Here is a 27,927-nt window from a genome sequence, read left to right on the forward strand (position 1 = left end):
CCTCCCTTCAGGCAGCAAGACCTGAAGAAGGGCCTCCAATGAGGTTCTTAATCCTCAGGCAGCTTTGTATGAGAGGAGGCAGTCCTTGAGTAACAGGTCACAAGCCATTTAAAGCCTTAAAGGCTGAATTCAGCAGGTCTAAATACTGAAAGTCTAGCAGGGGTTCTTGCTATCTTTTCATTTAATGATCCTTAAACTAGTGTAGTTTAAGGATCAGAAGAACAAACTGAAGATCTTCAAACTGGATTAAAACTCAAGCTCTCTCAGCAGAAGCCATTTATTGTTCTGGCTTACTTCATTTTGTATCCTCCTGTCCATCTCTTTTCCTCACAATTTATTCACTGGCTCATTTGTTACTAATATAGATAGACAGACAGACAGACAGACAGACAGACTGATTGACTGATTGATTTTTTCTTTAGAGGACTCCACAGTGCCCTTAGAATTTATTACATATATGTTATAATGTATTCTAGTCTTTCTTTGGGAAGCTCAGAACATCTTACAGAACATTCGCAAGTAGTTTCCCATCCAGACATTTTCTAGGCTGAGACTTTCTTAGCCTTAAGCAAGTGGCAGATGATGCTCCAGATCTGCTTCACTTTAAGAGATAACTTCATTCTAAGGAATCCCTATTTCCTGAGATGAATAAATATTTGTTTTAAAAATCTATCTTCTATCCAGTTAGCATTCTTTGGAATGAAGGGCAAAGCTCCCATGTTGATGTGTGGGGCACATGTGTGGGGCATATGATGGCAGCCTATCCATGTTACCAATAACCTGGATGCACTGGTGACATGGATAAGCTGCAATCCTTCCCTTGACACATAATGCCAATAGAATTCCAAAGCAACCTATGAAATGCTGGTAAAATTATATATTGCCATGTACCACAAACTGAGGGCATTCCACACTGAAGCTGACATATTTTCCATACACCTAATTAAATTAAAAATACATTTAACATAAACAAAAAATAATGTCATCATATATTCCCTGAGTATAGACAAGTGCCATGTTAGGAATTCCACCATTTGTTTTTGACCCACGGTTGCTATGGAAACAATTCTATCAGAAGGGACTGCTAAAACACATTATAAATTTCATCATACTTAGCAAGTCTTATGCCCCAATGAGAGTAGGTGAACTACTTCTAACAGGGGTGTAACTATAATAGGGAAAGGGGAGACAGTTGTCTGGGGGCCCACTGCCTTGGGCCCCCCCCCCGAGGCAAGTCACATGACTGACCCCCCCCCAGCCACGCACCTGCCTGGGCTTCCTTCAGTTGTATATATCCTCCAAAATTGATGTGAATGTTAAGACCTGGAACTACCAGAACAGCATGTCTTTCTCTAGTACCATTAAATGACTTGCATTGTCCACAATTTACAAAACCTTTTAAAAAATAATTTAGGATTATGTGGGGCAGGGGGCATTTTAAAATCTTGTCTCTGGGCCCACTACCACCTTGCTATGCCCCTGACTTCTAACAAGTGCATGCTATAAATTCTTTGGGTGTGTGTGTGTGCAAAAACTCAATAATAAGTTTTCAATAATAAATTGTGACTTGAAGAATGACAAAATATATCTAACATTAACATAACCCCCCCCCCCTTTTAAAGGAAGACATATTTCTATGGTTCTATAAATTCAATGTTAAGAAAAAAAGCACATTGTATTTTACGTTTGTATCTACGACTAACAGCCAGATCCCAACACTAGCTGACATCATGACCAAATTACTCAATAGCTTTTAGCTTTTCCAGAGCTGGATGTGAATATTGCCTTGGGCTATAAATTCATATAAGCCCACCATTTTTGGACTTTGTTTCTTTAACAGCTTAATACATTGAGGCTGTTCTCATGAGCAGCCAAGACTGGCCTAGTGTCGCAAAGCCTGGGTTTGGCTGCCTGTGAGAACCTGCGGGAGCTGGCGGTGCCTCGGCAGCAAGCCCGTCCAGGGAGCCCACCTCTTACACAGGTTTAAGGGAGTGAGCACTCCCTTAACCACATTTCTTGACTATGTGTAGTACTGGCTGCTTTTAGCTGTTGCTGTAACACTGACAGGCACCCACCCGTTACAGTGGGGAGCCCCACTCACATGGTGCATTATGGGATTTCTGGGGGCTGAGATGATGTGTCCTGGCCCCCAAACCTCCACACTGCCTGGGGCAGGCAGTGACCATCTGTGGTCACACGTAGTAAGGACCCAGCACAGGTAGTAGGGACCCAGGAATCATCTGTGGGGAAGGTAAGATTAAGCAGCCTTCCCTGCCACCCCAGCAGCCCATGAGAACAACTTCACAGTGTTTTATGTGAACTGCCTTGAGCCTTGGAGATAGGGCATACAAAAGTTTCAAACAGAGGAAAAGGCACTTGTATGTAACAATACCTGAAGGACCACTTGCCCCCAAGGGTTTCTACCGACCCAACAAGGTTGTCAGAGGGGCCTTTGCTCTGTATGCTGATGCTGAGAGAGGATAAATTGTGGTGCACAGGGCCTTCTCTGTCATTGCCCCCAGGATCTGGAATGCTCTCCCAGTGATGGTCCGCTCTTTGACATCTGTGGCTGCTTTTAAAAAACAACCAAAGACCTTTTTATTTGTGCAGGTTTTACCTCTTAGGTGCTGCCAGGTCTCTCATCTTTCCTGCTTCTGTTTGTCTTTTTTATGGTGGTTTGTTTGTTTGTTTTGGTGTTTTATGGTTTTTACTGTTTAAGGTTTTAAATGTGATTTTTATGAAATTTTATTGTATTTTAACCTTTGTAAACTGCCTTGGGCTGTCTTATGAAAGATGGTATAAAAATTGAACTAACTAACTAACTAAATAAATAAATAAATAAATAAATAAATAGAAAAGATATGGAAGCTATTCTCACGACCAGCAAAAACAGGGCTTGAGGTCTGAAGGCGGGGTTAGCACTCCCGTGTCAAACCTCAGCAAGCTCTCAAACAGGGCTCTGTCAAAAGAGGGTCACCCAGTTCCCAGCCCCTCCTCTAAAACCAGGTTTAGCAAGCAGGGGAAATTGCCTACCCTCTCCCAGTACTCTTGTGAAGCCACGGAACGCTGCGGAAGGCTGCCTATTCGGAGCTACCATAGAGCCTGCATAACAGAGTGAGCTGCAAAGCAAGCAGAAGTTTGCTTGGGGAAAGCCTGTCCAGCAAACACCACTGAGCTTCCTTAAAGTGGCAGGCACCTTACAAAGGAGCCCAAGGGAAAATGTGAACATAGGAAGCTGCCTTCCACTGAGTCAGACCATTGGTCCATCCAGCTTAGCTAACCCTGCACAGAGCATCTGTGCAGTCTTGCACTGAGCCTGCGGCATCCCACCCCCACAACTCTCTCGCTTGCTCTCGCCACCCCCCACAACACTCTCACTCTCTCCGCCACCCCCACAATTCTCTTGCTTGCTCTCACCGCCCCCACAATGCTCTCACTCTCTCTGCTACCCCATAACTCTCTCATCTCTCTCACTGCCCCCCACAACTCTCTCATCTGCTCTCGCCACCCCCCCGCAACTCTCTCGCTCTCTTTCGCCGCCCCCTGCAACTCTCTCACCTGCTATCCCCCCACAACTCTCTCGCTCACACTCTCTGTCCTCCGTCTTTCTATCTCTGTCTTGCAGTCCTTGCTTCCCCCTGCCACTGCCAGGTACTGTCACCCAGTCGCCTGACAGCCTCCAAGCTCCCTGCTGCTTCATGGTGCCCCCGATCCAACAGTCAAACTGCTTTCCAGCCACCCCGCAGGGCACATGGCCCATCTTGAAGAATTAATAATATAGAATATCCCTCTCTTCCTCCAAGGAGCCCAGAGCAGTGTACTATATACTCAAGTTCCTCCTCACAACAACCCTGTGAAGTAGGTCAGGCTGAGAGTGAAGTGACTGGCCCAGAGTCACCCAGCAAGTCTCATGGATGAATGGGGATTTTTGTGCTCCTCCCTGTCTCCTGCAAGTCACTGGACAAGAGCAGGAGTGTCCCTGCCCTTGCCTGCAGCTGCCCTTGCCTGCAGCGTAGTGTAGTGGTTAGTGTGCTGGACTAGGACTGGGGAGACCCGAGTTCAAATCCCCATTCAGCCATGAGACTTGCTGGGTGACTCTGGGCCAGTCACTTCTTTCTCAGCCTGACCTACTTCACAGGGTTGTTGTGAGGAGGAACTTGAGTGTATAGTACACTGCTCTGGGCTCCACCAGTTCCTAAACTGCACAGGTGATGGGGCTGCTGCTCTCTCCTTCCTGTCCTGGTGCCTGTGGGGGGGGGGGGAGGGAATGCATGCTTGTCTACTATATGGTAAGAAGAAGCCTGCAGCAGGGCGGCAGCATCAAAGGAGAGAGCAGCTGCCATGGGGAGATCGGCTTCGATTAGCGGGGACCCACTGGTGCTCCCCTCCCAGAGGTAGCAGGGCCAGTGCACACAGCAAAGAGTGTTCCTTGCCTGTGGGTGACATTTAGGCACAAAAGGCGCAGGAGCTCAAGGCAGCAGCCATGCAGATGTTTGGCTTCAGGCACTGCTGTCTGCACAGGCTCTGAAACACTGTAATCCATGTGAATTTCCCCTTCAAGGAAAGATGCTGGGTCCAACTTCTTGGAACATAGCCCCCCTTATTTGTGTTAGCCTGCCCAATGGGCACCCGTGCCTGAGAGGAGAGAGGAGATGAGGTGTAGGGACAGTGAAACCTCAGGTCCTTTGGTAGGGGGATAGGCATGACTGCAGGGTGTTGCAGGATGGCATGACAGGGTGAGCTTTGTGGAGAGATAAGGCTGCTTCTTCTCAAGGGAGGCGGTGCAGTCCCAGTGCAAGATCCCTGGGAAGAAAGAGAATATCCACCCATAGATGGGTGGAGTGCAGAAGGATGGGTGGCAAGGGGCACCACTGATAGGGTGATGTGAGTGTGAAGGAACTGCTTGCTCACTTGCCTGCTCACTACTTGCCCGTCTGCTCGTTCACCCCCTCCCTACCACTTGCATGCTTGCGCGCCCATACCCACCCACTTGTTCACTCTCTTGCCCCCTCTCAGCCATCTCCCAAAGGCCCCAGCCCCAAACATGTGTCTCTCATTCTGGCAATGAAATGTTGGCAACTCCAATATGCATGTTCTTGCATGCGTAGAGTGCGTGTGCCTGCTCTGGTGTGACATGAGTCCTGCACACCAAGAGGGATGGGGGGCGGGGGGGGGGGGCTGGAGCCATGGTGGCGGGGGGATGGAAAAGGAGTGACTGTGACCACTGGATTGACAGACTGTCCATGCAAGTGTCACGGATGCGGATGGTCAGCCCAGCAGCCACTCCCGCTCTGGCCACCACTGCCCCAGCGGGGGGGGGGGGGGAGCGGTGCGCACATGGTGATTGGGATACTTGCAAAGTGTTTCGGCCTCATGGTGGCAATGGCAGCGGCGGCGGGGGGCTTGCGGTGGCCGCAGGGAGCTCAGCGGTAGGCAGAGCAGCTCCTACACCCACTTGCCTGGTAATGTGAGTGGCCTCTGTGCACGTGCAGAGGACCAAAATGGGTTGCAGATTGACTTCCCTGTTATTTGGGAGGCTGCCAGGGAGTGGCAGTGGCAGATTGATGGGGAGGCAGAGTTGCCACTTGGCTACAGCGGCAGTGGGGGAGCAAGGGGGGTTCTTACCATCTACACACAGAATACAGTGGGATGGGGGGTGGCACGGAGGCCACAGCTGCGGGGAGCTGTGAGGGGGTGGGGCAGGTTCCCCCTTCTGCCTTCCCAAACCATGCTGTTGTATGGTGGGATGGGGCGATGGGGGCTGCCACAGCAAGAGTGAAGGGGGTGGTGGCACATGTGGCAAGGAGGGCAGGTGCACACTCCCCATTGCCTGCTTGTCTACCCGTCCACTGTGATCAGGGGGGCAACTGGACAGGGGTGGTAGGAGACACATCTCATCGCCCTTGCCACCAGCTTAGTGCCTGGGCTAGTTGTGGGGCATCTGTCAGCTGCTCTCACCGGCATCTGGCAGCTGCTCCAGGGGGCATCTGCTGTGTCCCTCCTGGATCTGGGGTGTGTGTTGGGGTTTGTGTATGTTCATGTTGGCTTTACCTTTGCTGGCAGCTGCAGCGGCTCTCTTCTCTCTCCTGCCTTGTTGTGAGCAGGGAGTTTTGGGCATGGGGACGGAGTTCAGTGCCTTTGAGAGTGCTGCAGTTGCCAGGAAAGGGTTAACTGAGGCTACCAATCAGGGAGCAGCAAAGCGGGACTGCAGCTTGGAGCCCTCTGAGTGGTCTCCTTGGGTCACGTGCTTGCCCCGTCCACTCAGGGAACTGCTGTTGCCATGGGCAGGGCTGGAGGACCAACAATGCTACCTGGGGCTGGCGAACCTTAAAATGTTCATCGTGTGTCACTCACACTCCCTGCTGGGTCTGCAGCATGTACCCGTCTGTTTGCTATGAGGTAAAAATAGGGTTCTATCTGCTTTCAGGAGGTAACCCTATTTTCTGTTTGTCTGAATAGCTTCATGGACTATTATGTAAATCACAACCAGGGAGTGGTGAAGGTCAATAGAACTTCAATGAATTAAATGTAGGGGTGTGTACAGACTGCTCAGCAAACCAGTTTGGTCAGACCAACTGGCTAGCCTGGCTGAACTGACGGATCAGCTTGAACTGATTCAGAGCAGTTCACAATCAAACTGCTCAAACCACCCAGTTCATGGCAAACTGGTTCGACTGTGAACTGATCCTTCAACACCCTTATTTAAATGTAAGCGGTTGTCTGGAAAATTCAATGTAGATTCAAAACAAATGTTATCATAAACTAGTTTGCAGGTGCCACTGTTTAGCCGTCTGCAACCTGCACAGTGCTCTTCTTACTTTTAACTTACAGATGCTCTGTGTGCCAGGAACAAGGTGTATAAATGCAACAGCCACACACAGACATGAAAAGAGATTAAATTCTGCCCCCAAAAGGCTTAATCTAATACTCTTAATAATTTAATAGCTCAGTCATGAAGACACATAACTAAGTAGATATACTTCTCTGCTCCAGTTCTTCAACAAGGACTGACATTTTACAACTCCACTATTGATCAAGCTCTTACAGCTATAACATCTGGCATTGTTGAAAAAATCAGGATGAAACAATCATGTGACCACTTCAACTGAGGACCCTAATTTAGCCCATACAATTCAACAATACAACAAATATGTATATACCGCTTTTCAATGAAAGTTTCCACAGATATAAATAAATAAATAAATAAAATAAAATGGCTCCCTGTCCCCAAAGGGCTCACAATCTTAAAAAGAAAAAAGAAACATAAGATAGACACCAGCAACAGCCACTGGAGGGATGCTGTGCTGGAGATGGATAGGGCCAGTTGCTCTCCCCCTGCTAAATCAAGAAAATCACCACTTTTAAAAGGTGCCTCTTTGCTCAGTTAGCAGGAGACTGTCTAACACTAGAATTTTGATAAACAGATAAGTGAAATAAGAATATATAAAAATGAACAGGTGGGTACTGAAGGAAGAAAGGTGTAGCCACAAAACGAATAACAAGTTCGAACAAGATTGAATTTAGTTGAACAAAACAGGATTTGCTAACTGCATAATTTTGCAAAAGGCTTATCTGTACACAGATAAATTTATTCAGATCTTATGTTGGATACAGGTACAGAAGTACAATTCCTATCTATACCAAGCATTTGAGGGTCCTGTACTCGGGATGTGCAAACAGGTTCGAGTCTGAATTCGAACCAAACCAGGCATTTCATTGGCAATGCCAGTCCAAGTTCAAACCAATCAAGCCTGGTTTGGTTCTAATAAGTTTGAACTGGTTCAATGGCTGGTGTCTCCATTTTAGATGCTATCCTCCATTTTGTGTCACTTGTGTTGCTTTATTTCATTTGCTGAGCTCATACTTGCTTGATTGGCCAGATGAGTCCGGCTCTCTAGTAGGCTCTGCAGTGATGCCACCCCTTGAGAACTGGCACCCTATTGGCCAGGGGTGGGAGGGAGTTTCAAGTTTTATTTAAAAAGGAGGGGGTTTCAAGTTTTATTTAAAGGCAAGCCTCTGGCCTTGCAAAATCACCCTTGCTGCAGTCCTTCTTGGTTTGCTGCTGCTTCAGCTGGTGAGAGTCTGCCTGCAGACTTGTGCTGTGTTTGTTCCCTTCAGTCCCCCTCTGCCTGTTTTTCCGCCCCCCCTTCTCTCTGCTTTAAACCTTTCCCCTCCAGGTGTGATTGTGTATGTATGTGCGCATGCTTCTGCTGCTCCCCCCCACCCAGAGTGAGTGACTGTCCCTCTCTTCCCTCTCCTACTCTGGGCTGGTGGGGACAGGCCCTTTAGCCTGATAAGCCTCTCTGGTCCATTTCTTTAACCCCCACTCCCCCTGACACGATCTTTTTTGCTTCTATGGTGACAGGTGACTGCTGCTTTTAATTCTGGGCTGAGCTGAGAAGAGTGCCAGTTGCTTTATTTTATTTGGGGGGTTGGGGTTGGGGGGAGGGTTCTTTCCCCCTAAAGTGCTTCTTTTTTTAACCCTTTTCTTGCTGTGCTTAGCACACCGCCTGCTCCAGAGTACTCCAGCAGCACCTCCCCTCTGTCCTGTTCCCCTCCCTTCCCCCCAATCACCTATTCCCCATAGCCCTTTTTTCCACCAGCTTTTTATTTTATTTTATCCAGTGGTTATTTTAATTTGTTTGTTTGGGTGGGTGGGCAGCTGGAAGACAACTCATTCTGCCCTCCCCACACCCTGCTGTGTTCACCGACTGCCAGCCTGCCACTGGTCAGGAAAGCATATTTTCCCCCTGGTCGATAAAGTAAGGGAGAAGGAGGTCATTAGGACTGGCAGAGACCAGAAGGGTGGTGATGGTGCCCTCCCCCCGAATGTGTGCAACCCGTATCCAGCAGCAGCAGTGTGGGTGGCCCTTCGACTCCAACCCCCTTTTTCCCCAGTCCAGCGGCGTGGCATCCCAGGCAGTGGCACCTACACAAAATGCAGTTCCTCCCACTAAATCAGCCCAGTGGTTTAAGTGGGTGTGCCTTGGCCCCTTGCCCAGTTGGTGGGAGGCTCGGCCTACCAGGCCCACCAGTGCTGTGCAATGCATTGCCCAGTACTTGGAGGAATCTGTGGAGGAAGACCCGGAGATGAACCATGCACCGTTCTGGGCAACCCACTGCCAAGTTTACCCTGTTTTAAAAATATATATTGATGGGAGATGAGTACTACATATTTGACCTACAAAATTCAAAGCAAATGGGGGTGGGGGGAGGCTCTTCTCATGAGCACCCAAGCCCAGGCTTAGGCAGCCAAGAACTGCTAGGATCCACATGAATCCCGGTGGTGCCACAGCCACGGTACCAGACCCAGTGCTGAAGCCCAGCTCTTAGCCAAGGTCAAGGGCTCAAGCGTGCCCTTAACCCAACTGCCGGGACTGTGTATCAACAGGAGCTGCTTGTAGCTTGTGCTGACACAGAAATGGGTGACTAGAGTGTCCATCCCCTGGGAGAATCCCCCAGTGCACCGCACTTGACATGTGGTGATACCCTGAGGTATCACTGTGGGATACCCCAAGGACAGGATAACGAGTCCTGGCCTTATAGAGACCCGTGCTGCCAGGAGCAGCGCGGATCATGTGGGAGCATGCTCTGCTGCCACCAGGACAATCGTCTGGGAGGAAGCCGAGGTTTGCAAAGCCTCCCCCACCCCCCGCCTGCCCAGTAGGTTGTGTGAATGACCACAAGAAGTATTACATTATTTTTCCAAATACCTGGTAACATCATCTCAATTATGTATAAAATTATGTATAATTTTAACATGTTTATTAAGATTAAACATTCAGTGTGTCATTTTTGTAACACAGCAAGGGAAAACATCATTTAAATGGAATATATGGATAGTTCAGGATAAGCCATATCAAGATTTCAGACAGTTCCAGTACAGAATATAGTTGTGTCATGAAAACATGACCAACCTATCCATGTTAGAAACTGGATTAATCTCTCATTATTATATCTGATTATTTTCAGATGTTTCCAGTCTAGTGTGATGTCTCTAAACTTTTCATGTACTACCTACATTGTACTTGCTAGAACATTATTATTGCTAGAACAGACAAGCTGGATTACTGCAGGTGGCACAGCAACTATGACATAAAACCAGCAATGATAGGGAAGCCCCTGCCCAAACTGGAAAAAGGGTACTGGATACAAAAGTAAGGGGAAATGAAAGAATTAATGCCAAAGCAAAGAAATACATGATCCAGTGTTAGTGCATGTGAACATAGATGCCTCCATGTGCCCTTAAGTTCTGCTAAAATCTACATTCAGCCAAAAGCCTTTTATATGTACAAAAACTATACACTAGTACTAACAGGTTGGATTTGACTTTATGAGGCTGTTCTCACGAGCAGCCAAGAGCGGGCTAGGCAGCCAAGCCCACTCTTGGCTTCTCATGAGAAGCAGCGGGAGGCAAGCGGCTGTGGGTGTCACCACCATGGCAGACCTACATGCAGAGCCCCCAGTTTAAATGTGGTTAAGGGAGCAAGCACTCCCTTAGCCCCATTCTTTCGATCATCTGCCAGCCTCGGCTGCTTGTAGCCGGGGCTCCTGGCCGGGGGATACCCACAATGCACCTCACACTTGTGTGGTGCATTATGGGAGTTCCAGGGGGGCGGAAGGTAAGGTGACAAAATCTTCCTACCCACCCACTTGCCATGGCCTTCTCACAGATCATGAGAAACGGCTCACTGTCTTTCAGTGCTGTTTAAAAACCCAGGCCCAAAAATGTTTACTCAACAGGATTCCTACCACCTATATTATTTGCTAAGCTTAACATGTTGCAAGAAAGAAATGTATCAAAACATCATAAACTGACATTAAACTTTATTGATTTATTGTTTCATCCTGTCTTCTGCTGCCTGCCTAAATGAAGGGCAGTTCCTGCTGCACATGATGTGGCAACTAGATTCCAGGACCAGCACAAAAAGACTTGCTGATACTGGTGCAAAAGTTGCAAAACTACTGTGGAGTGCAAGAGCATCACTCAGAGAGATTCCGCCCCCCCCCCCCGCCTCCCCCCATTCACTTTTAGTAATGAGATTCAAGACACGAACAGGCTGGGCCACCTGCAACTCTTTAATATCCATTATATTGCTGTTCAAGCAGCCCTGAGCTACTAAGACGTAGGCATTCTTGACTCAGGTAACGTTTTTGGCTTTAGCAAAGGAGTTTTTGTTTCTGTTTAATGCCAAGTGGGTCAGAGCTGTCCTTGCTTCCTTGGACAGGATGCCACAGCAGCTGCTGAAGCACAAGCAGCATTTTTTTATTTTTATTTTTTGGTTGCAATGGACACCAAAGGGAGCAGGAACAGCTTGTTCATTTTAAATGGGATTCACCAAGCTCCTTTTTGTTTCATCCGGCTTCTACTATTCTTTTATTTTTCTCTAAGTTTCATTCTCCCATGGCTCTGAAAGCTCACAATTCAAAAAGTATTTCAACATCTTTTAAAGAAAAATTCATAACTTTGAAATAAGAAATCATACTTTTGATACCACAGCTGCCATGTTTCTTGAAAATAATATTTTTAACATATGCAAGTAAGCACTTGCATATGTTCACTAATACATTTCATCACTAATACATTTCAACAATAGTTTTCATTACCAAAGGTTTTTTTAAAATCAATTTTGTCACAAGTATAAACAGAATTGCACACATCAAAGAAATCCATATTATTTCCTGTAGATATTAGCTGAAAAATAGATTAACCTGACTCATTAGTTTCAAAGTTACTATTCATAACTTTGTCTATCAGCCATTATATTCTATTATGTCATCACTTCATTATATATTAAATATTTCATCAAACCAACCCTTACAGAAAAACATAAGCTAGACAACTTTAATTGTAATCAAAAAAGAAATAACTTTTAAACAAGACATCACATTTAATAAATTATGAAGTGCCAAGGCAAAGCTTCAGAGTATCTAAACACATGGGCCATAGAGGGCACTAGCGATCCCAACCTTTTACAGGCAAACCTTGCGATCCGTGAGGGTTCTGTTCTGTGGGGAGGCTGCGGAAGCTGAAATAATGGACACTGTAGCATTGAATCTATGGGATGGTGGGGATTAGGTTCCTGGAAGCTGGGAATGGAGCAAAAACATGAAATACCCCCCAAAGCCCCCTACCATGCTCCGTGTGCGCCAGGTTGTCCAGGAATATGCCCCACCCCCCAGGCCCAAACTCCCAATTTTTCCCCCTGCGGTCACTTCCAGCCCACTAGGAACCACAGATACATGGGTTTCAACCCTTTTGTATCCACAGATAATGAAATTGGGTGTCAATTTGACACCCGCAGATATGCAAAACCACACATATAGAGTCCGTGTATAACGAAGCTTGCCTGTAGGTACTTTGCACTACCAATGTGGTCACAGCACTGCACTTCCTCCTCCTGTTTGTTTATACAGTATCACCTGCAAAAACTATGCACAGTCAGACATTTTGTTTTTCTGTTTATCAGTCTATGGTAACTGAGCAAAGAGGCACTTTTTAAAGTGGCGGCTTTCTTTATATTTAGCAGGGAGAGCAAGTAGCCCTAATCAACTCCTGCACAGAATCGCTCCAGTGGTCATTGCTAGTGTTTCTCTTATGTTGCTTTAAGACTGTGAGCCCTTTTGGGTCAGGGAACCATCTTTACTTATATATAATTATTTTTCTCTGTAAATCACTTTGAGAACTTTTGTTGAAAAGTGATACATAAATATTTATGTAGAAGTAGCAGCCCTAGTTTGCCAGAGTCAATAAGTCTTTGAGATGGGTCTCATGATCAGTGAGACCCACTTTGTAAAGGTAAGCGGGGAGAGCGAGCTAAGCCTGCTCTCACCACGGACAAGCAGGGCGGGAGCCCTGGGCGGCCGGATTGGGAGCTCTGGGCGGCTGGATCAGCCACCCACACAACTGCCGGCTCCATGACGGAGGTGGTGGGGGCTGAGAGGATTGGGGGCCGCGTGGCCCCCAGAAGCTCCAGGGCATACTGGAGAGACCCCTGAGCTGGGAGGCTGCTTGTAAGCCTCCCGGCTGGGGGTCTACTCATGAGTAGCCACAGTGCGGAGCAGGAGACCCAGACAGATTTGAAATTCCATGTGATATTGGTGAGGAAGTGAGAGAATAGGGCACTGATGGACAGCAAGAAAGTGAAATATAGGGTTCAGAGGCTTTTGTCAGAGTGGCTGACATACCATGCAATGGAAGCCCACAAGCAGGAGATGAAGGCATATGCCTTCTCCTGTCATTTCTCCCCTGGAAGTGGGAGAGGCATACTGCTTATGGAGGCATACTGTCTCCAAACCCTAACCTGAAGAAGCATATGGAAATCATGACTCTGTGGTCGCCAGGAATTGACACCGACTCAACGACACAACAACAATAGCTATTGATAGACTTGTCCTCCATTAACTTGCTTAATTCCCTTTTAAAGCTATCTGCACTAGTGGCCATCACAATATCTTGAGACAGTGAATTCCAGAAATTAATTATGCACTGTGTGAAGTACCTCTTTTTGCCATCCTACATCTCCTGCCAACCATTTTCATTGGATGACTCCTAATATTGTGAAAGAGAAGGAAAAACTTTTCTCTTTCTACTTTTTCCACACCATGCATGATCCTATAAGTTTCAATCATGTCCCCTTAGTTATCTTTTTTTCTAAACTAAAAAGCTCCAAGCACTGTAGCTTTCCTTGTAAGGGAGGTGCTCCAGTACCCTGATCATTTTGGTTGCTGTCTTCTGCAACTTTTCCAGCTCAACAATATCTTTTTAAGATGCAGCAACCAGAACCAAATCATTATTCAAATCCAAAAGATTTATATAAGGGCATTATAATATTAGTCATTTCAATTTTGATTTAATCTTTTCCTTTCCTGAGCATGGAATTTGCCCTTTTCACAGCTGTCATACACTGGGTTGCCAATTTCATTGACCACAAACTCAAGATTTCTTTCCTGGTTAGTCACCAACAGCTCAGATCCCATCGCTATTTATGAGAAGCTGGGATTTTTTTTTTTTTTTTAGCCAATATATATCTCTTCACAATTACACATCACTTTCATTTTACACATGTGGCCAAAAAGGTCAGTAGAATAATCTATATGATTAATTCTCTTAGCTGGTGAGTGTCCAGGATTTGGTGGCGGAACTCTCGCGACACACTGAGAGAGTTCCGGCGGAGTGAGGAGGAGAGGGGCAAGAAAGTGGTGGCCAGCCAGCCGGCCAGCAGGTGGAGGGGGGAGAAAGGCGGTGGTGGGCGGCTGGGAGAGAGTGGCGGTGGCGGGAGGGCGGAGAGAAAAGCTGCGGCAGGCAGACGGGAGGGAGAAAAAACGGCGGTGGCGGGGCCCTTCTTGGCCGCCCGCCGTGGCTCTGTGGGGGGGAGGGGGGAGGAACGGGAAGGGAGTAGGGCTGGAGAGCGCAGGCCAGAGGGAAGGGAGAGAGGGGAGAGACCAGGGTAGGAGGGAGAGGGAAACAGCCGGCCCCAAAGCGCTACACAGATGCTTCCCATAGCATACAAGAGTAGCTTCCCATAGCTCTCATGCTTCCCATAGCATACAAAAGTAGCACAGTAGCACATGAGTGTCTAGGGTTTTTAATATTCAAATCCTAATCTTTTTGTAGTCATGTATATTATTTTTATTTTATTATTTTATTATTTATTTGATTTCTATACCGCCCTTCCAAAAATGGCTCAGGGCAATTTACACAGAGAAATAATAAATAAATAAGTTAAGATGGATCCCTGTCCCCAAAGGGCTCAAAATCTAAAAGAAACATAAGATAGACACCAGCAACAGTCACTGGAGGCACTGTGCTGGGGGTGGATAGGGCCAGTTAGTCTCCCCCTGCTAAATGAGGAGAATTGCCATGTTAAAAGGTGCCTCTTTGCCAAGTTAGCATGGGTTATATGCTATCTAGTAAAAGATAAAGAAATGTTCCTCTGCAAGCATCTGGTCCAATTGTGGTGGATTATTTTCAGTTAGTGCAGTCTAAGGAAGTGGACAAGGTCTTAGGCAGTGTGCGGGCAATATCATGTGCTCTGGACCCTTGCCCTTTATAGCTAGTATAATCTGCCAGGGAAGGAACAGGTACATGCATAGAGCAAATTATTAATGCTTCAGTAAGGGAGGACAAGATGCCATTGAGCCTCAAGCAAGCAGTGGTAAGAACACTATTTAAAAAGCCCTCCCTTGATTTCACCAATGTTGATAACTATTGGCCTGTTTCAAATCTTCCCTTTTAAAGCATGGTAATAGAGCATGGTGGGTGACCTATACCAGGAACTAGACAGAGGGAGTGCATCCCTGTTGGTTCTGCTGGACCTCTCAGCAGCATTCAATACCATCTACGATGGTATCCTTCTGGACCGCCTCTCAGGTTTAGGGATCGGGTGTGGTGCATTGGAGTGGTTCGAGTCCTTTCTTGGGGGGAGGTTCCAGAAGGTGGTGCTGGAGGACTTCTGCTCGACTCGGCCTCTGGCCTATGGGGTCCCACAAGGCTCAGGGTTGTTCCCCATGCTGTTTATCATCTACATGAAGCCGCTGGGAGAGGTCATCAGGAAAGTTGGGCTGAAGTGTCATCAATATGCAGATGACACTCAGCTCTACCTTTCCCTGACATCAGATCCCAGGGAAGCCGTGGATGTACTGAACCAGGGGCTGGAGGCAGTGATTGGCTGGATGAGGGCTAACAATCCGAGGTTACATTCAGACAAGACAGAGGTGCTCTTGGTCAGTAGAAAAGCCAATCAGGATAGGGTGATTCAACCAGCTCTGGATGTGGTTGTACTCCCTTTGAAAGAACAAGTGCGCAGCTTGTTGTTGCTCTGCTTTTGGATGCTCAGGTGGAGGCAGTGGCCAGGGGTGCCTTTGCACAGTTTCGGCTAGTGTGCCAGCTGTGTCACTTTCTCGAGAAGGCAGATCAGGCCACAGTTACCCATGCCTTAGTCACATTCAAGCTGGATTATTTCAGTGCTCTTGATGTACAGCTACCCTTGAAGATGCCTCCAGATTTCTCTCTGGAACTGCTCACTTGGAGCATATTACACCTCTTTTGAAAGAGCTGCACTGGCTGCCAATTTGTTTTCAGTTCCAATTCAAAGTGCTGATGATTACATTTAAAGCCCTTAACAGTTTGGACCCTGGATAGCTAAAGGACCACCTGTTCCCAAATGTTTCTGCCCACCCAGCAAGGTTGTTAGTGGGGCCTTTGCTCCATGTGCTGACACTGAGAGAGGCTAAATTGTCATGCATGTGGGATAGGGCCTTCTCTGTTATTGCCCCCAGGCTCTGATATGCTCTCCCAGTGAATGTCCACTCTTTGACATCTGTGGGTGCTTTAAAAAAACACACTGAAATCCTTTTCATTTGTTCAAGCTCTTACCCCCTTAGGGGTTTCCAAGCCTCGCAGCTCTCCTACATCTGTTGTCTTTTTATGATTTGTGTGTGGTGTGTGTGTGTGAGATGGTTTTTACTGCTTAACTGATTTTAAGGTTTTAAATTATTTTTATGGAACTTTATTGTTCTTTTTATGGAACTTTATTGTATTTTAACCTTTTGTAAACTGCCTTGGGATGCTTTATAAAAGGCAGTATAAAAATTGAACAGTAAATAAATAAATACAGCATATATTGTATGCTTATAATTGTTGCTCGTTTGTTTTTTCAGATGGAAACCAAAATTTTCATGATTTTCAGATGGAAACCAAAATTTTCATGATTTTCAGAAAGCTCAAATTTTGTAGAAAGGTGTATTCTGCAGTTCATAAAGAGCAATTTTGAACCCATGGTCTTCTAGATTCTCTGCATATCTTTAAGACCAAAATGCAGATTTTACCACAATAACAGTTTCCAATATTAGAAAAAGAAAGCTGGATAGAAAAGTATGGATAAAAAGGTCCAAAAGAGGTTCTGCTTTCTTATAGCCCAGAAGCAAATCTTCAAGTAAAATATACTGTAATCATGCCAGTGATTAGTTACTGCTCAGTCTCCTGTCTCCAGCCAGGAAATTAGTCTGCTAGAAACCCAGATAGCTGAACAAGCAGTCACGCTTTATCATACCACTGAATTTGGGAGGCCAATCTGAAGGAAAGTTACATATGTTCCATATTAGGAGAAAATACCTAATTTAAATTACCTTAATTTACAAGACTACATTTCTAAGTAATTCTGAACTATATAAGTTCTGAATTTAAAGTACAGTAACATAATAATTAACAAGATAAAATACTATTTTAAAATAGTAACAGAATTTACCACATCTATGGAAACTTTGGCTATATATTTTTAATTTGTAAATTAAGGTCTGATGCTAAAATATCAAGCTCCAAAACAGGCAAATTACAAGTATTTTACTGTTTATGATTAAGCATCCAATTTACTTATCTATTTATTTATCATTAAATTTCAATACCACCCTTCATTAAAACAATCTCAAGGCAGTTTACAAAACATTTAACACAATATGAAACTATCGCAATCGAACCATTTGAACCATCCAGTTTGCGGGGGATCACTTCAGCCGTGAACCTGTTTGTGCACATGTGTAAATATAACCAAAATTTTATGTGGAATAAATATCTCTGTTTTGCCCTCTACAAAGACAGTATCCAACAGTTTTTAGAAAGGAAGTGAAACCTTGGTTTTTTACCCAGGTGTTTATATAAATGCTGTTTTTTATTGTTGCTGCTTTGTATTTTATGATTATATTCATGTTTTTAAATTTTTTTAAAAATTAGATTTGTATTTTTATATTCCAATGTAATATTTATTGTGTACAATAAAATGAGTGATCTTCAATTGTTTGAGTGTTCACTAAATATTAGGGAGTATGACTTGGTTGGTCTTTTTGGATCTCTCAGCAGCTTTCTATACTATTGACTATAGTATTCTTCTGGAGTGTCTGAGGGGGTTGGGGGTGGGAAGCACTGCTTTGCATGGTTGTGCTCCTACCTCTTGGTCAGATTCCAGATGGTGTCCCTTGGAGACTGTTGCTCTTCAAAATCTGAACATTTATGTTGCCCAGGGCTCCATATTGTCTCCAATGCTTTTTAACATCTACATGAAACCACTGGGAGAGATCATCAGGAGATTTGGTTCAGGGTGTTGTCAGTATTTCTCCATATCAACATTATCAGGAGAAGGCATAACCTCCCTAAATACCTGCCTGAAGGCAGTGATGGGTTGGATGAGGGATAACAAACTGAAGCTGAATCCAAATAAGACAGAGGTGCTTATTGTTCAGGGTCAGAACTCACAAGAAGAATTTTATCTGCTGGTTGTGAATGGGGAACACAACCACAAGACACTTCCCCAGAACAAGGAACTGAGTTCTGGGGAATGACACTTCCCTAGAACCACAAGACACTTCCCAGAATGAACAGGTACATAATCTTGGAGTGCCTCAGGATCCAAACCTCTCCCTGGTGTCCCAGGTCGAGGCGGTGACCAGAGGTGCTTTCTAGCAGTTTTAGCTGATACACCAACTACGCCCATTTCTTGATAAACAACAGTAGTGTGCAAACCGGATCAAAATCGAGTCAGTTCAAACTCAAACCTGTTCAGTTCAGGTCTGGTTTGGTCTGAAGTAGAACCATCTATCAGGCAAGTAGCAGCAGCAGCAGAAATCTATACTTGCAAATTTGGATGCATCTTCTTAGGAAGGAACTAACTGTTCTCTGAATGAATGGAGTGTTGTTAACATTGGTAATACAATGGCTTTACTGTAACTGTGCAATGTACAATCAGCAGGCAGGTGGATGGAGTCCAAACATGCTATCCCTGATCATTCACACATGAAAGTTCCACCCACTTTGGATAGAAAAGGTTGGTGAAATTCAGCTATAGCAAAGAAATTGGTGTGACAGGGAAGTGAAAATAACAAGACACTTTTATTATTAGGTCATAATATTGTTGAGTGATAACCCCACAGAAATTAGGTTTCAACCAACACAGAGAGGAGCAAGCCAAGCGGAACAATGGCCAACATGAAATGCACTCCGTTGGTGTTTCCAACCCACCAAGGCTCTTGCACATAGGAAAGGCAGCCACAGGGGTGTAGCAGAGATAAGCAGTTTGTAACTCTTTAAAACAGCAGGTGGGCACTTGCATCGAGCAACTTCCATTGCTTCCAATGGAAGTAGAGCTGTGGAAAAGCCCTCAAACTGTTTTAAGTGGATGAACAACTGTCCCTCTCCACAATACCATCGGGCTGCCTTTTGCATGCATAGCAAACGCAGCAGATCAGAAATGCCGATGTTGAAGTGCATATCATGCTGGCCACTGAGCTGGAACAAGACAAGAGAGGGGCACAGATGGCAGCAAGAGGAAATCAGATTTCTATTGGAACGAAGACCCAAGAGGATAAAATACAAAGACCACACCAGGAGCATTTCCAGGTGGGGCTTTTAGTTTGGAATGGAAGGTATGCACACATCGGCCAGATTCACGCTGAAGTCCCTGTGAGATATTGGGGAGTACTTCACACATGATTTGGGTTTTTCATTGCACGTTAGAGCCTAGCCTGATTTATTGAACATTAAATCCTAGCCCGGTTTATGTCTGGAGTTTTAAAAATTACAGTTTTGCATCAAGGTTGTTTTTGTTTGTTTGTTTGTTTGGCAAATTTAAACTCACAGTAAAGCTTCATAGTAAAGCCACAATAAAGTGCATCACGGACGCATGCGAGCCACTTCCAGTTTTATGCTAAGCAGGGTGGCAAGAGGGTATATACAGCCACCCCACACCAGGGGTTTTTGAAGCAGCGACATGGTGGGGGAGCATGGTGGGGGAGGTAAGGACACCCTCCCCACGCATAAAGGAGTCCCCTGACTCCTGGGTGTGCACAGAACCGGTTCCGTGGCACACCCCTAGTGCAGAGCATGCATAGCTCCCCCTGCCAGTGCAGCATTCCTTAACCACATGGGGATTGGTTTGTCTAAACCAGGGGTAGGCAACCTTGGCTCTGCAGCTGTTGTTCAACTACAACTCCCATCATCTCCAGCCACAATATTTGTGGCAGGGGGTGATAGGAGATGCTCTACTTTATTTAAAATAATATTTGGTCTGCATGTAGAGAGGCAGTTCCCCCATGAAAATAAGGAATGGTATGGAAGAGGGGGAGAGATGCACATGATCACGGCATACTCACATCTTTATTAGTTGAGGCAGACCAGTCAGGCAAAGTATCATCCAAACCGGTCCACAGGTTTAAATTGCTTAACAGAACTATTAGTTCTCAATCAACTTTTCACCCTAAATGATTTCTGGAATTTCCAATGGAATGAATAAATACCATATTAAAAAGCATGCAAGATGTAGATGGGCAGCAACCCTTCAGTTCTTCAAGCACATTGCAAGTTCATTGCTTATAAAAATAAGACCTCATATCTTCCCACACACTTCTTATTTAACACTAAATGAAGAACGCTTCAACTGTAACTACATTCCTCTTCCTTCCTGTTTTTTTTCTTACCTCTTTCACACTGTGGGCCTGTAAATCCATACACGCATGCACAGCGATTGGGTCCAATGCAGCGGCCACCATTCTGGCACCCATTTTCACAGACAGCTGTATTTTAAAGAAGAAGAAATAATAATTTACTTGTTTATACTGCAAGTGTCTTTTTGTAGTCCTATAGAAGCAAATAAAATGCATGATTAAATCATCATTATGCAAGTAAGTAAAACCTGAAAGGAGGCTTTGGAATAATTTTAATGAAAATGCTTTTATCTATTTGTTTTTGTTTGTTTTTCAAATTTGTAGACCACCACAAACTTTTGTCTCTGCTGGTTTACAACAACATAAAACAGATTAAAAATAAAAACCTTAAAACAATTTAAAACCACAGTCCAGTTAAAAAGTTTGGGTGAAAAAAATCAATCTTTAGAGACTTTTAAAAAGTTGTCAGAGGTGGGAAGGCTCTTATTTCAGCAGGCAGCACATCCCAGAGTCTTGGGGTAGCAACAGAAAAGGACCATCCCTGCATAGCCACCAGATGAGCTGGTGGCAACTGCAAACAAACCTTTCCAGATGGTCTCAAAGGGCAGTGAGGCTCATGGCGAAGAAGACCTTGAAGATATTTTCACAACTGAGGAAAACTGGGCTAATGGAGCACAGCCCGGTTTTCCTCCATCATGAAAACCATCGGACTCATGGGAAAGCCCGGTAGTTCCCCAGCGGCTAGCCCATCTACTAACCTCTCCCCTTAAACAAGATTACTGTATGGGTGGCCGATCCGGCTGCACAGGGCCAGCCTGGGGATCATCTGCAGGGAGAGCGAGCTAAGCCCGCTTTCCCTGCAGAACTCCTTCTCTAAAAAACTGGGGACCTAAGCTGTTTAGGGCTTTATAGGTTATAACCAGCACCATGTATTTTATGCGGAGATACCTTGTGCTTGGTGCTATACAGCGGAGCAAATAAGGTTTGTGGTAGGGTGGTGGGAAGGAAAAATTGAGAAAATTAATATGAGGAGATTATGTAACTATATTAATCTCCTGCAATACAGAGAATCACACCTGAAAGTCTAATGTAGACTTTATATGAGCATTTACAGCTAATAGCCTACTTTATCAGATGCATGAAGAGGTCAGTGGAATATACACATGCATACATAAACACATGTATACACACACAAGACTGGTACTCACAATCCAATAAACCATGGTTTATTGGATCAGGAACGTGATTTCCCCAAGTCTGCATGTTGCTTCCTTCTGCCCTGCCCACTTCCTTCCTTCACTCTGCCACAAAGTTCTGATATCAACATTCTGGCTACTTTAAACAATGGTTCCATGCATTGTCTGAACTCAGGGCTGTTGTTTAACTATGGGTTATAGAGAACTACTAAACCACAGCTCTGAGGTCAGATGAAACACAGAGTTCTTGTTTAAACTAAGTAACCAGATGTTGGCAACATGCAAGTGAAGAGGGTAAGTGCATGAGGAATGATCCTGGAAGGCAGGAAGTACATGGGCTTAAGAGACAGCAGGTTGCAATCATGATCCAACAAACTCCATTTTGTTAGCTGTCTGAACTGGCCCTGGCAGATCCATCAAGAGGGAAAAAATATTCCTCAAGGTGAGTTTAGATAAAGAAACAGATCCTCATAGCAGAAATATAATAAATGAATCCCTCAGCTGAAGTTGATATCAGGCATTCATAGGCTTCAAGTATCTGGTAGATAGTTGGTTTATTAACACAACCATTTTGAGGTGGATAGGAGCCCAAGCAAGATGTTAGGAACCACATGATCAACATCTATGCTGGGATCCACAAACTGTGCAAGCACACAATCATGGCTGCAAGCCCCAACCCTCCATGGGAGATTCTCCAAGGGCCTGGATGCATTCCCAAAATCCTGTTCCCTGCCAGCAGACTAGAAAAGATTTGTGACATCAGCAGCTGCCCTCCCATTGGCCATGAAAGGTCAGGAGGCAGACACAGAACTGCCAAGTGGCTTTGGATGCTTCTATCATGGCTCGGCATGCTCTGGGCTTGCCTCCAAGCTGCCTTACAGCTGGAACCCAGAGAAAAGGTGCTTAACACTTTCCTGGCTCTCTGGGCAGCTTCCAAGGTCATGAACTCTGCACTGACCTCCAAGCCAACCCTGATTGCAGGGTGGGGACAGCAGGAAAGCAGGGTAAGCATTACACAGAGGATCCAAAAGTCCAATCACAAATCACACTCACACAAGTCCTGGGTAGGAATAGGCAAATTGTGCCCTCGCTGTGCACAGTTGGCAACTATGGAAGCAGAGGTACTGATAGAAGGGTGGGCACAGATCCTGTGCACATCTGCAACACACTCTCCCTGCAACAGTCAGTGTGGCAAGTAAAGATCCCCAGAGGAAATGGCAGGAAAGGACACCAGCAGCAAGTCCTGCAGCTGGACTTGCACAGATGTGGGTGTCCGCCCAAACAAACTTGAGCATTCACACCACTCTCCAGCCCAATGAACTGAGTACCAATGCTTTTGTTCTCCCTCTTCCATGCATGCATGCATGACTCATCCTACTGGTTCCATTGTGAATCCTTTCCCTCACAAAGGATCCTCCCACCTCCATTATTCTGATGCAAAAATAGAACTTGGATGAGACACAGGAGCAAGCAGAGTCTGCTGTGCTACCCCATCCCTCTGCACACACCCCTGCAATACAGCACACTGCTGTTATTGTTAAGGTGACATCTAGGGATGCAATTGGCCGCAAGACAGGTGTGCCCAAATAAGAAGTGGTCATAGGATGCCCCCCAAGTTCACCCCTGGCCCTGCAGCCCTGTCAAGTCAAGAACACAAACACACAACCCACACATGTCACCTGAAAGTTTTTTACATGGGGCTTTTAAAGCCCTTTAACTCACACCTCCTCTGGAATGGAGGGGGTGCATTCAAATATCAGCCAGATTTACCCCCAAAGTCCCTGCGAGTTATTGGGGATCAGCTCACACAGAATTTGGTTTTTTCACAGGACATTAGAGTGTAGCCCAATTTATATCCGGGGTAAAAAAAATTCACTATCTGTGTCAGTTTTTTAGGACAACTTTGAGTTTGCAGTAAAGCCTCCAGTAAACTTGCAGTACAGCCTCCGGTGTGTAAAGGTCCATGCACACTGCAGAGGGTGGTAGATACCCACCCCAGTCACATTGTCCCTTACCCAATCCATGGCAATATGTTCCCTCCAACATCCTGACTTTTGTCCAACACTGAGGCTATTCACACGATGGGAGAAAATCGGGCTAGAGTAGGCTAGCCCGATTTTTTCCCATCGTGAAAACCACTGAGATCGGCTGCGGGATCTGCTGGATTGGCTCCACTAAACCTGGCTCTACGATTGTGAGTTGCTGCGGCACTGCTCCGTGCTGTGGCAACTCATGAGTAGACCCCTGACCAGCAGGCTTAAAAGCAGCCTCTCAGTTCGGGGGTCTCTCCAGCATGCCCTGCGCACTTGCTCAGGGCATGCTGAAGCTTCCAGGGGCCACATGCCCTCCGATCCCCCCAGCCCCCGCTGGCTCCATAACGGAGCTGGCAGTCGTGTGGGCAGCCAGTTCAGCTGCCCAGAGCAGACTGCTGGGTCATCTGTGGGGAGAGCGGGCTAAGCCTGCTTTCCCCGCTAACCCTCCCCAGGCGGCTCCCACTGATCGTGCCTCACTGATTTCTGTGGGAGCGCCTCCCCTGGCAGCTCCCACTGATCAGCCTCACTGATTTCTGTCCCTCACTGCCCACATCCTGATTTCTGCCCCGTGGGATTCCAATGAACCCATCACTGCTACACAGGCTACTTTGTGAATGTGCCACCACAATACCCCAAGAAGGGCCAACACAATACCCCAAGAAGGGATACTGTGAGGGAGTGCACAGGGACACAGGGGCTCCCCTATGTCAAGACCCATTCACCTGCTCCAGCTGTGTGCCTCAAGCTTTAAGGAGCAAGGCAGGGGTGGAGCCACCATTTCACAAATGGGTTCAAAGAACCTGGGCCACCATGCTCAGGGGCCATGCCTTGCACCCCAGCCATGTCCTCTGCATCTGATGTCAGACACAGGGGGCAAGGTTTTGCTTGCAAATGGGGTCATGCACTAAGCTTCTCAAAAATGGTACCATATGGGAGAGTTCCCACATGGGAAAGTTCATAGTTAGTTTGCCAAATTTGTTAGCAAATTTGATCTTGACATTAAGGTCACCATAATTAAGCAGACTTTAGGGTTACCATAATTCAGAAGAGGATAGTTTGATGCACAGACCACAACTCACTATATGGCATGAAAGCATTTTGACTTCCACGGGCAAGCTATTTAGCAGCAAAGGGATGAAGAAAAATCATGAAATTTGTAATATGCCCCAAATTGAAATTGTTTAGAAGGTAATATGAACTAGGCTACTAAAAATATGCTGTTTCCATCATGAAAAAACCTCCTTATACCTAGAAGTGAAGGTCCTATGCAGATTTCATCTCTCTGACAGAAAATGAATAGTTCAAAATAGACATACTGCATAACCATATTATAGCCTATATCTTTCAATCAAAAAAAGAATATGCCATAATGAATTTTTCTTTTTAATAATTAAATATGATTATCTAAAACAAATATTTCTATAACACAATGATCAAAGCATAAAATTGCTAGCCTATTATGTCAAATTACATCAGTTCTGTCAAAGAAACATTTCCTTTTATAGCCCCTAAGATTCTGCACTGGGCCTCTAAGAAAACAAGCATTTACATTCAGCAGAACTCATTCCTCTCCTCTCTGTATCTAGACACCTCAGGGGACATGACATTTGTCTGCAGTGCCACAGTGTCTGGGAACAGTGGGGACAAAAAGTGCATATGCAGATAGCAGGAGGAAAGAAGGCGATCCAAAGTCAAAGAAAAGTCTGTGCTGGCAAGATCAGAGTAAGGGTGGTTTGCTGTAGAAGATGAGAATAATTTTAAAAGAGAAATCATTCTAAAGGGCTGAAAAAAAAAATAATGCCCATGACTTAAAATCAGCTCTGTATAAATCAAAGCTCACTTGTACACTTATGATTTTGAAGCTATGATATCAAAGTCTTGAGATTATAAACTTCATGTAATCCTTAACTTGCAAACACAATGCTGCTAAGAAAGCAAAAGAAAACCATGCTGTGCACCATCATAGGAAGTTACTTTCGCCCTCACCCTTTAATAATATGAAGTGCAGCCATTAATATTTAAGGGGAACAGTTACAAAGACAGAAGTATTTGGTAACTAATGAGTACACTTAATTTAGATTTAGCTGCACGATAACAGTCTGTGAGTGGGTACAGACACAAGTAATTCAAAGTTCAAAATACGTAGGCAGATAAGATCAAAAATTTTCAAGCCAAAAATGGCACTTAATGAGGATGTGTGTGTGTGTGTGTGTGTGTGTGTGTGTGTGTGTGTGAGAGAGAGAGAGAGAGAGAGAGAGATTGATTCTTTTTTCAAGGTCTGTTTAGAAGTGTCTCTTAGTATGTTAATAAATACAATCTTGGAATAAGTGAGTCAAAAAGAATATTGTGTGCTCCAGAATAAACCTTGACAAAACTTCTGTTTTGTTTTTAAAATATACAATGGTTAAGTGATGATGTCACATGGAGCAAATGTTTTCGATTCTCCTGTTTATTCAAATTTTATAGTATACACACACACACACACACACTTACTTCCCTTGAGAAGAATCTTTTCAGATTCTGAATTTTTTAAATAACAAACAGCACTATTGCCCTGAATAAGGTTCCTCTGTATATGCAACATGTACTTTTTGAGCTCATACATGTACTTTTTGAGCTCATACACCAGCATGGACAGTTCTGCACTCCATGCAGCTCTGTAAAGCACAGAGCAGGGTCAGGGCCAGATTAAGCTAGTGCGAGGCCTGTAGTATATGTTATAAAGGGGCCCTAAATTTAAAAAAAATGCACATAAATATTAAAACATAAATTATTTATTTCCATAGTAAAGTAATTCAATTTTTTCATTTGCTATATTTTGGAGTATGGGAGACCAAGCCACAAACTCACACTTACTACAACACTGAACATTTATATACGGTTTATCAAAAAAAATTCTCAAAGTGGTTTACATAGAAAAATAAAGAGTGGATAGATGATTCTCTGTCTCCAAAGGGCTCACACTCTAAAAAGAAAAATGTGGTAGCACCAGCAACATCCACTGGACAAATGCTGTGCTGGGCCTTCTCTTAAAAGGCACATTTAGCAGGAAAGGGACATTTTATCTAACATGGACCAAATAAAACAGGGAAAGTTCTAACTTTAATACCCAGGAAGCCGGGCGTGCAGGGCTCTCAAAAACACGAGGCCTGTAGCAAATGCTACATTTGCTACTACGTTAATCCGCCATAGAGCAGGGCAGAGGGATCTGGGGCCTGATGTTGTTCAGGCATCCAGGCATGCCTCAGTGCAATGTGCAGCACATGCTGCACTGGGAGCTTCCCCTCTCCGACAGTGCACTATGTGACCTTCTCTGTCATTCCCGGCAGCCAGTAACCCTAAAAGCCGGGGTTATTAAGGGGGTTAGGCGGGAGGGGAGCGGAGGGATCCACGAGGATCCCTGCAGCCCAGACAGGGTTAGGCTGGTAATGAGAAAAGCCTCACCTTTTGCTCAAATTTGGTTGGCAGGTCAGCAGGCTGTTCTAGGGGAAGGCAAGTCAGAAATATAATAGCTGTCTCCCCTTCCGGCTGTCCTTCCAGCTCTTTGACCTTAGGGAGCACTGCCAACAACCCACATAGCCTTACCCTGCTCTTCTGTAATGCCAGGTTGGCATTAATAAACCTGAACTCAGCCATGGTTTGATCATGGATGAAGGGGCCGACTTGGTATGAATTACCGAGACTTGTTTGGGGGAAGCTAGTGGTCCAGTTTGGTCCCAGCTTCCCTCTCCAGGATATTCTGTATCCCTCCAGGATATTCTGGAGCAGGTGAGGGGATGTGGGCGGGGAGGTGGAGTGGCTGTGGTCTATAAGGATAACATCTCCCTTACCAGGGTCCCTGTTAGGATATCAGACCATATTGAAAGTGTGCACTTGAGTTTGGGACCAGGGATAGATTGAGATTTCTGTTGGTGTACAGATCGTCCCGCTGCCCAGCGGAATCCCTTACTGAGCTCATGGACTTGGTCACGGAACTCGCGTTGGAGTCTCCTAGACTCTTGGTGCTGGGGGACTTCAATGTTCATTCTGGGACCAATTTGTCCAGGGCAGCTCAGGAGTTCATAGCGGCCATGACAACTATGGGCCTATCCCAAGTGGTCTCTGGACCGACACATATTGCAGGCCACACACTTGATTTGGTCTTTTACTCAGATTAGCGTGGTGTTCCATGGGTGGGGACTCCTGTGATTTCTCCATTGTCATGGATGGACCACCATCTGGTTAAGGTTGGACTTACAACCACTTCCCACCTATGCCCACTTCCC

The 27,927-nt window shown here is 45.4% G+C and overlaps 1 protein-coding gene across 2 annotated transcripts in view; it reads right to left on the reverse strand.

The window, feature by feature from the left end:
• Positions 1–27,927, reverse strand: part of FBN2 (fibrillin 2) — a 272,503-nt gene that overhangs the window by 223,191 nt on the left and 21,385 nt on the right. For both annotated transcript variants that reach the window (XR_008317396.1, XM_053301249.1), the window contains exon 5: positions 20,467–20,562. Coding sequence is in view for 1 of the 2 variants with exons in the window: in XM_053301249.1 (XP_053157224.1) it covers positions 20,467–20,562 (96 nt within the window). In the remaining variant the exon portion in view is untranslated. The remainder of the gene's footprint in view (positions 1–20,466; positions 20,563–27,927) is intronic.

Source organism: Hemicordylus capensis, chromosome 2 (assembly GCF_027244095.1).
Source record: "Hemicordylus capensis ecotype Gifberg chromosome 2, rHemCap1.1.pri, whole genome shotgun sequence".
Lineage (NCBI taxonomy): Eukaryota > Metazoa > Chordata > Lepidosauria > Squamata > Cordylidae > Hemicordylus > Hemicordylus capensis.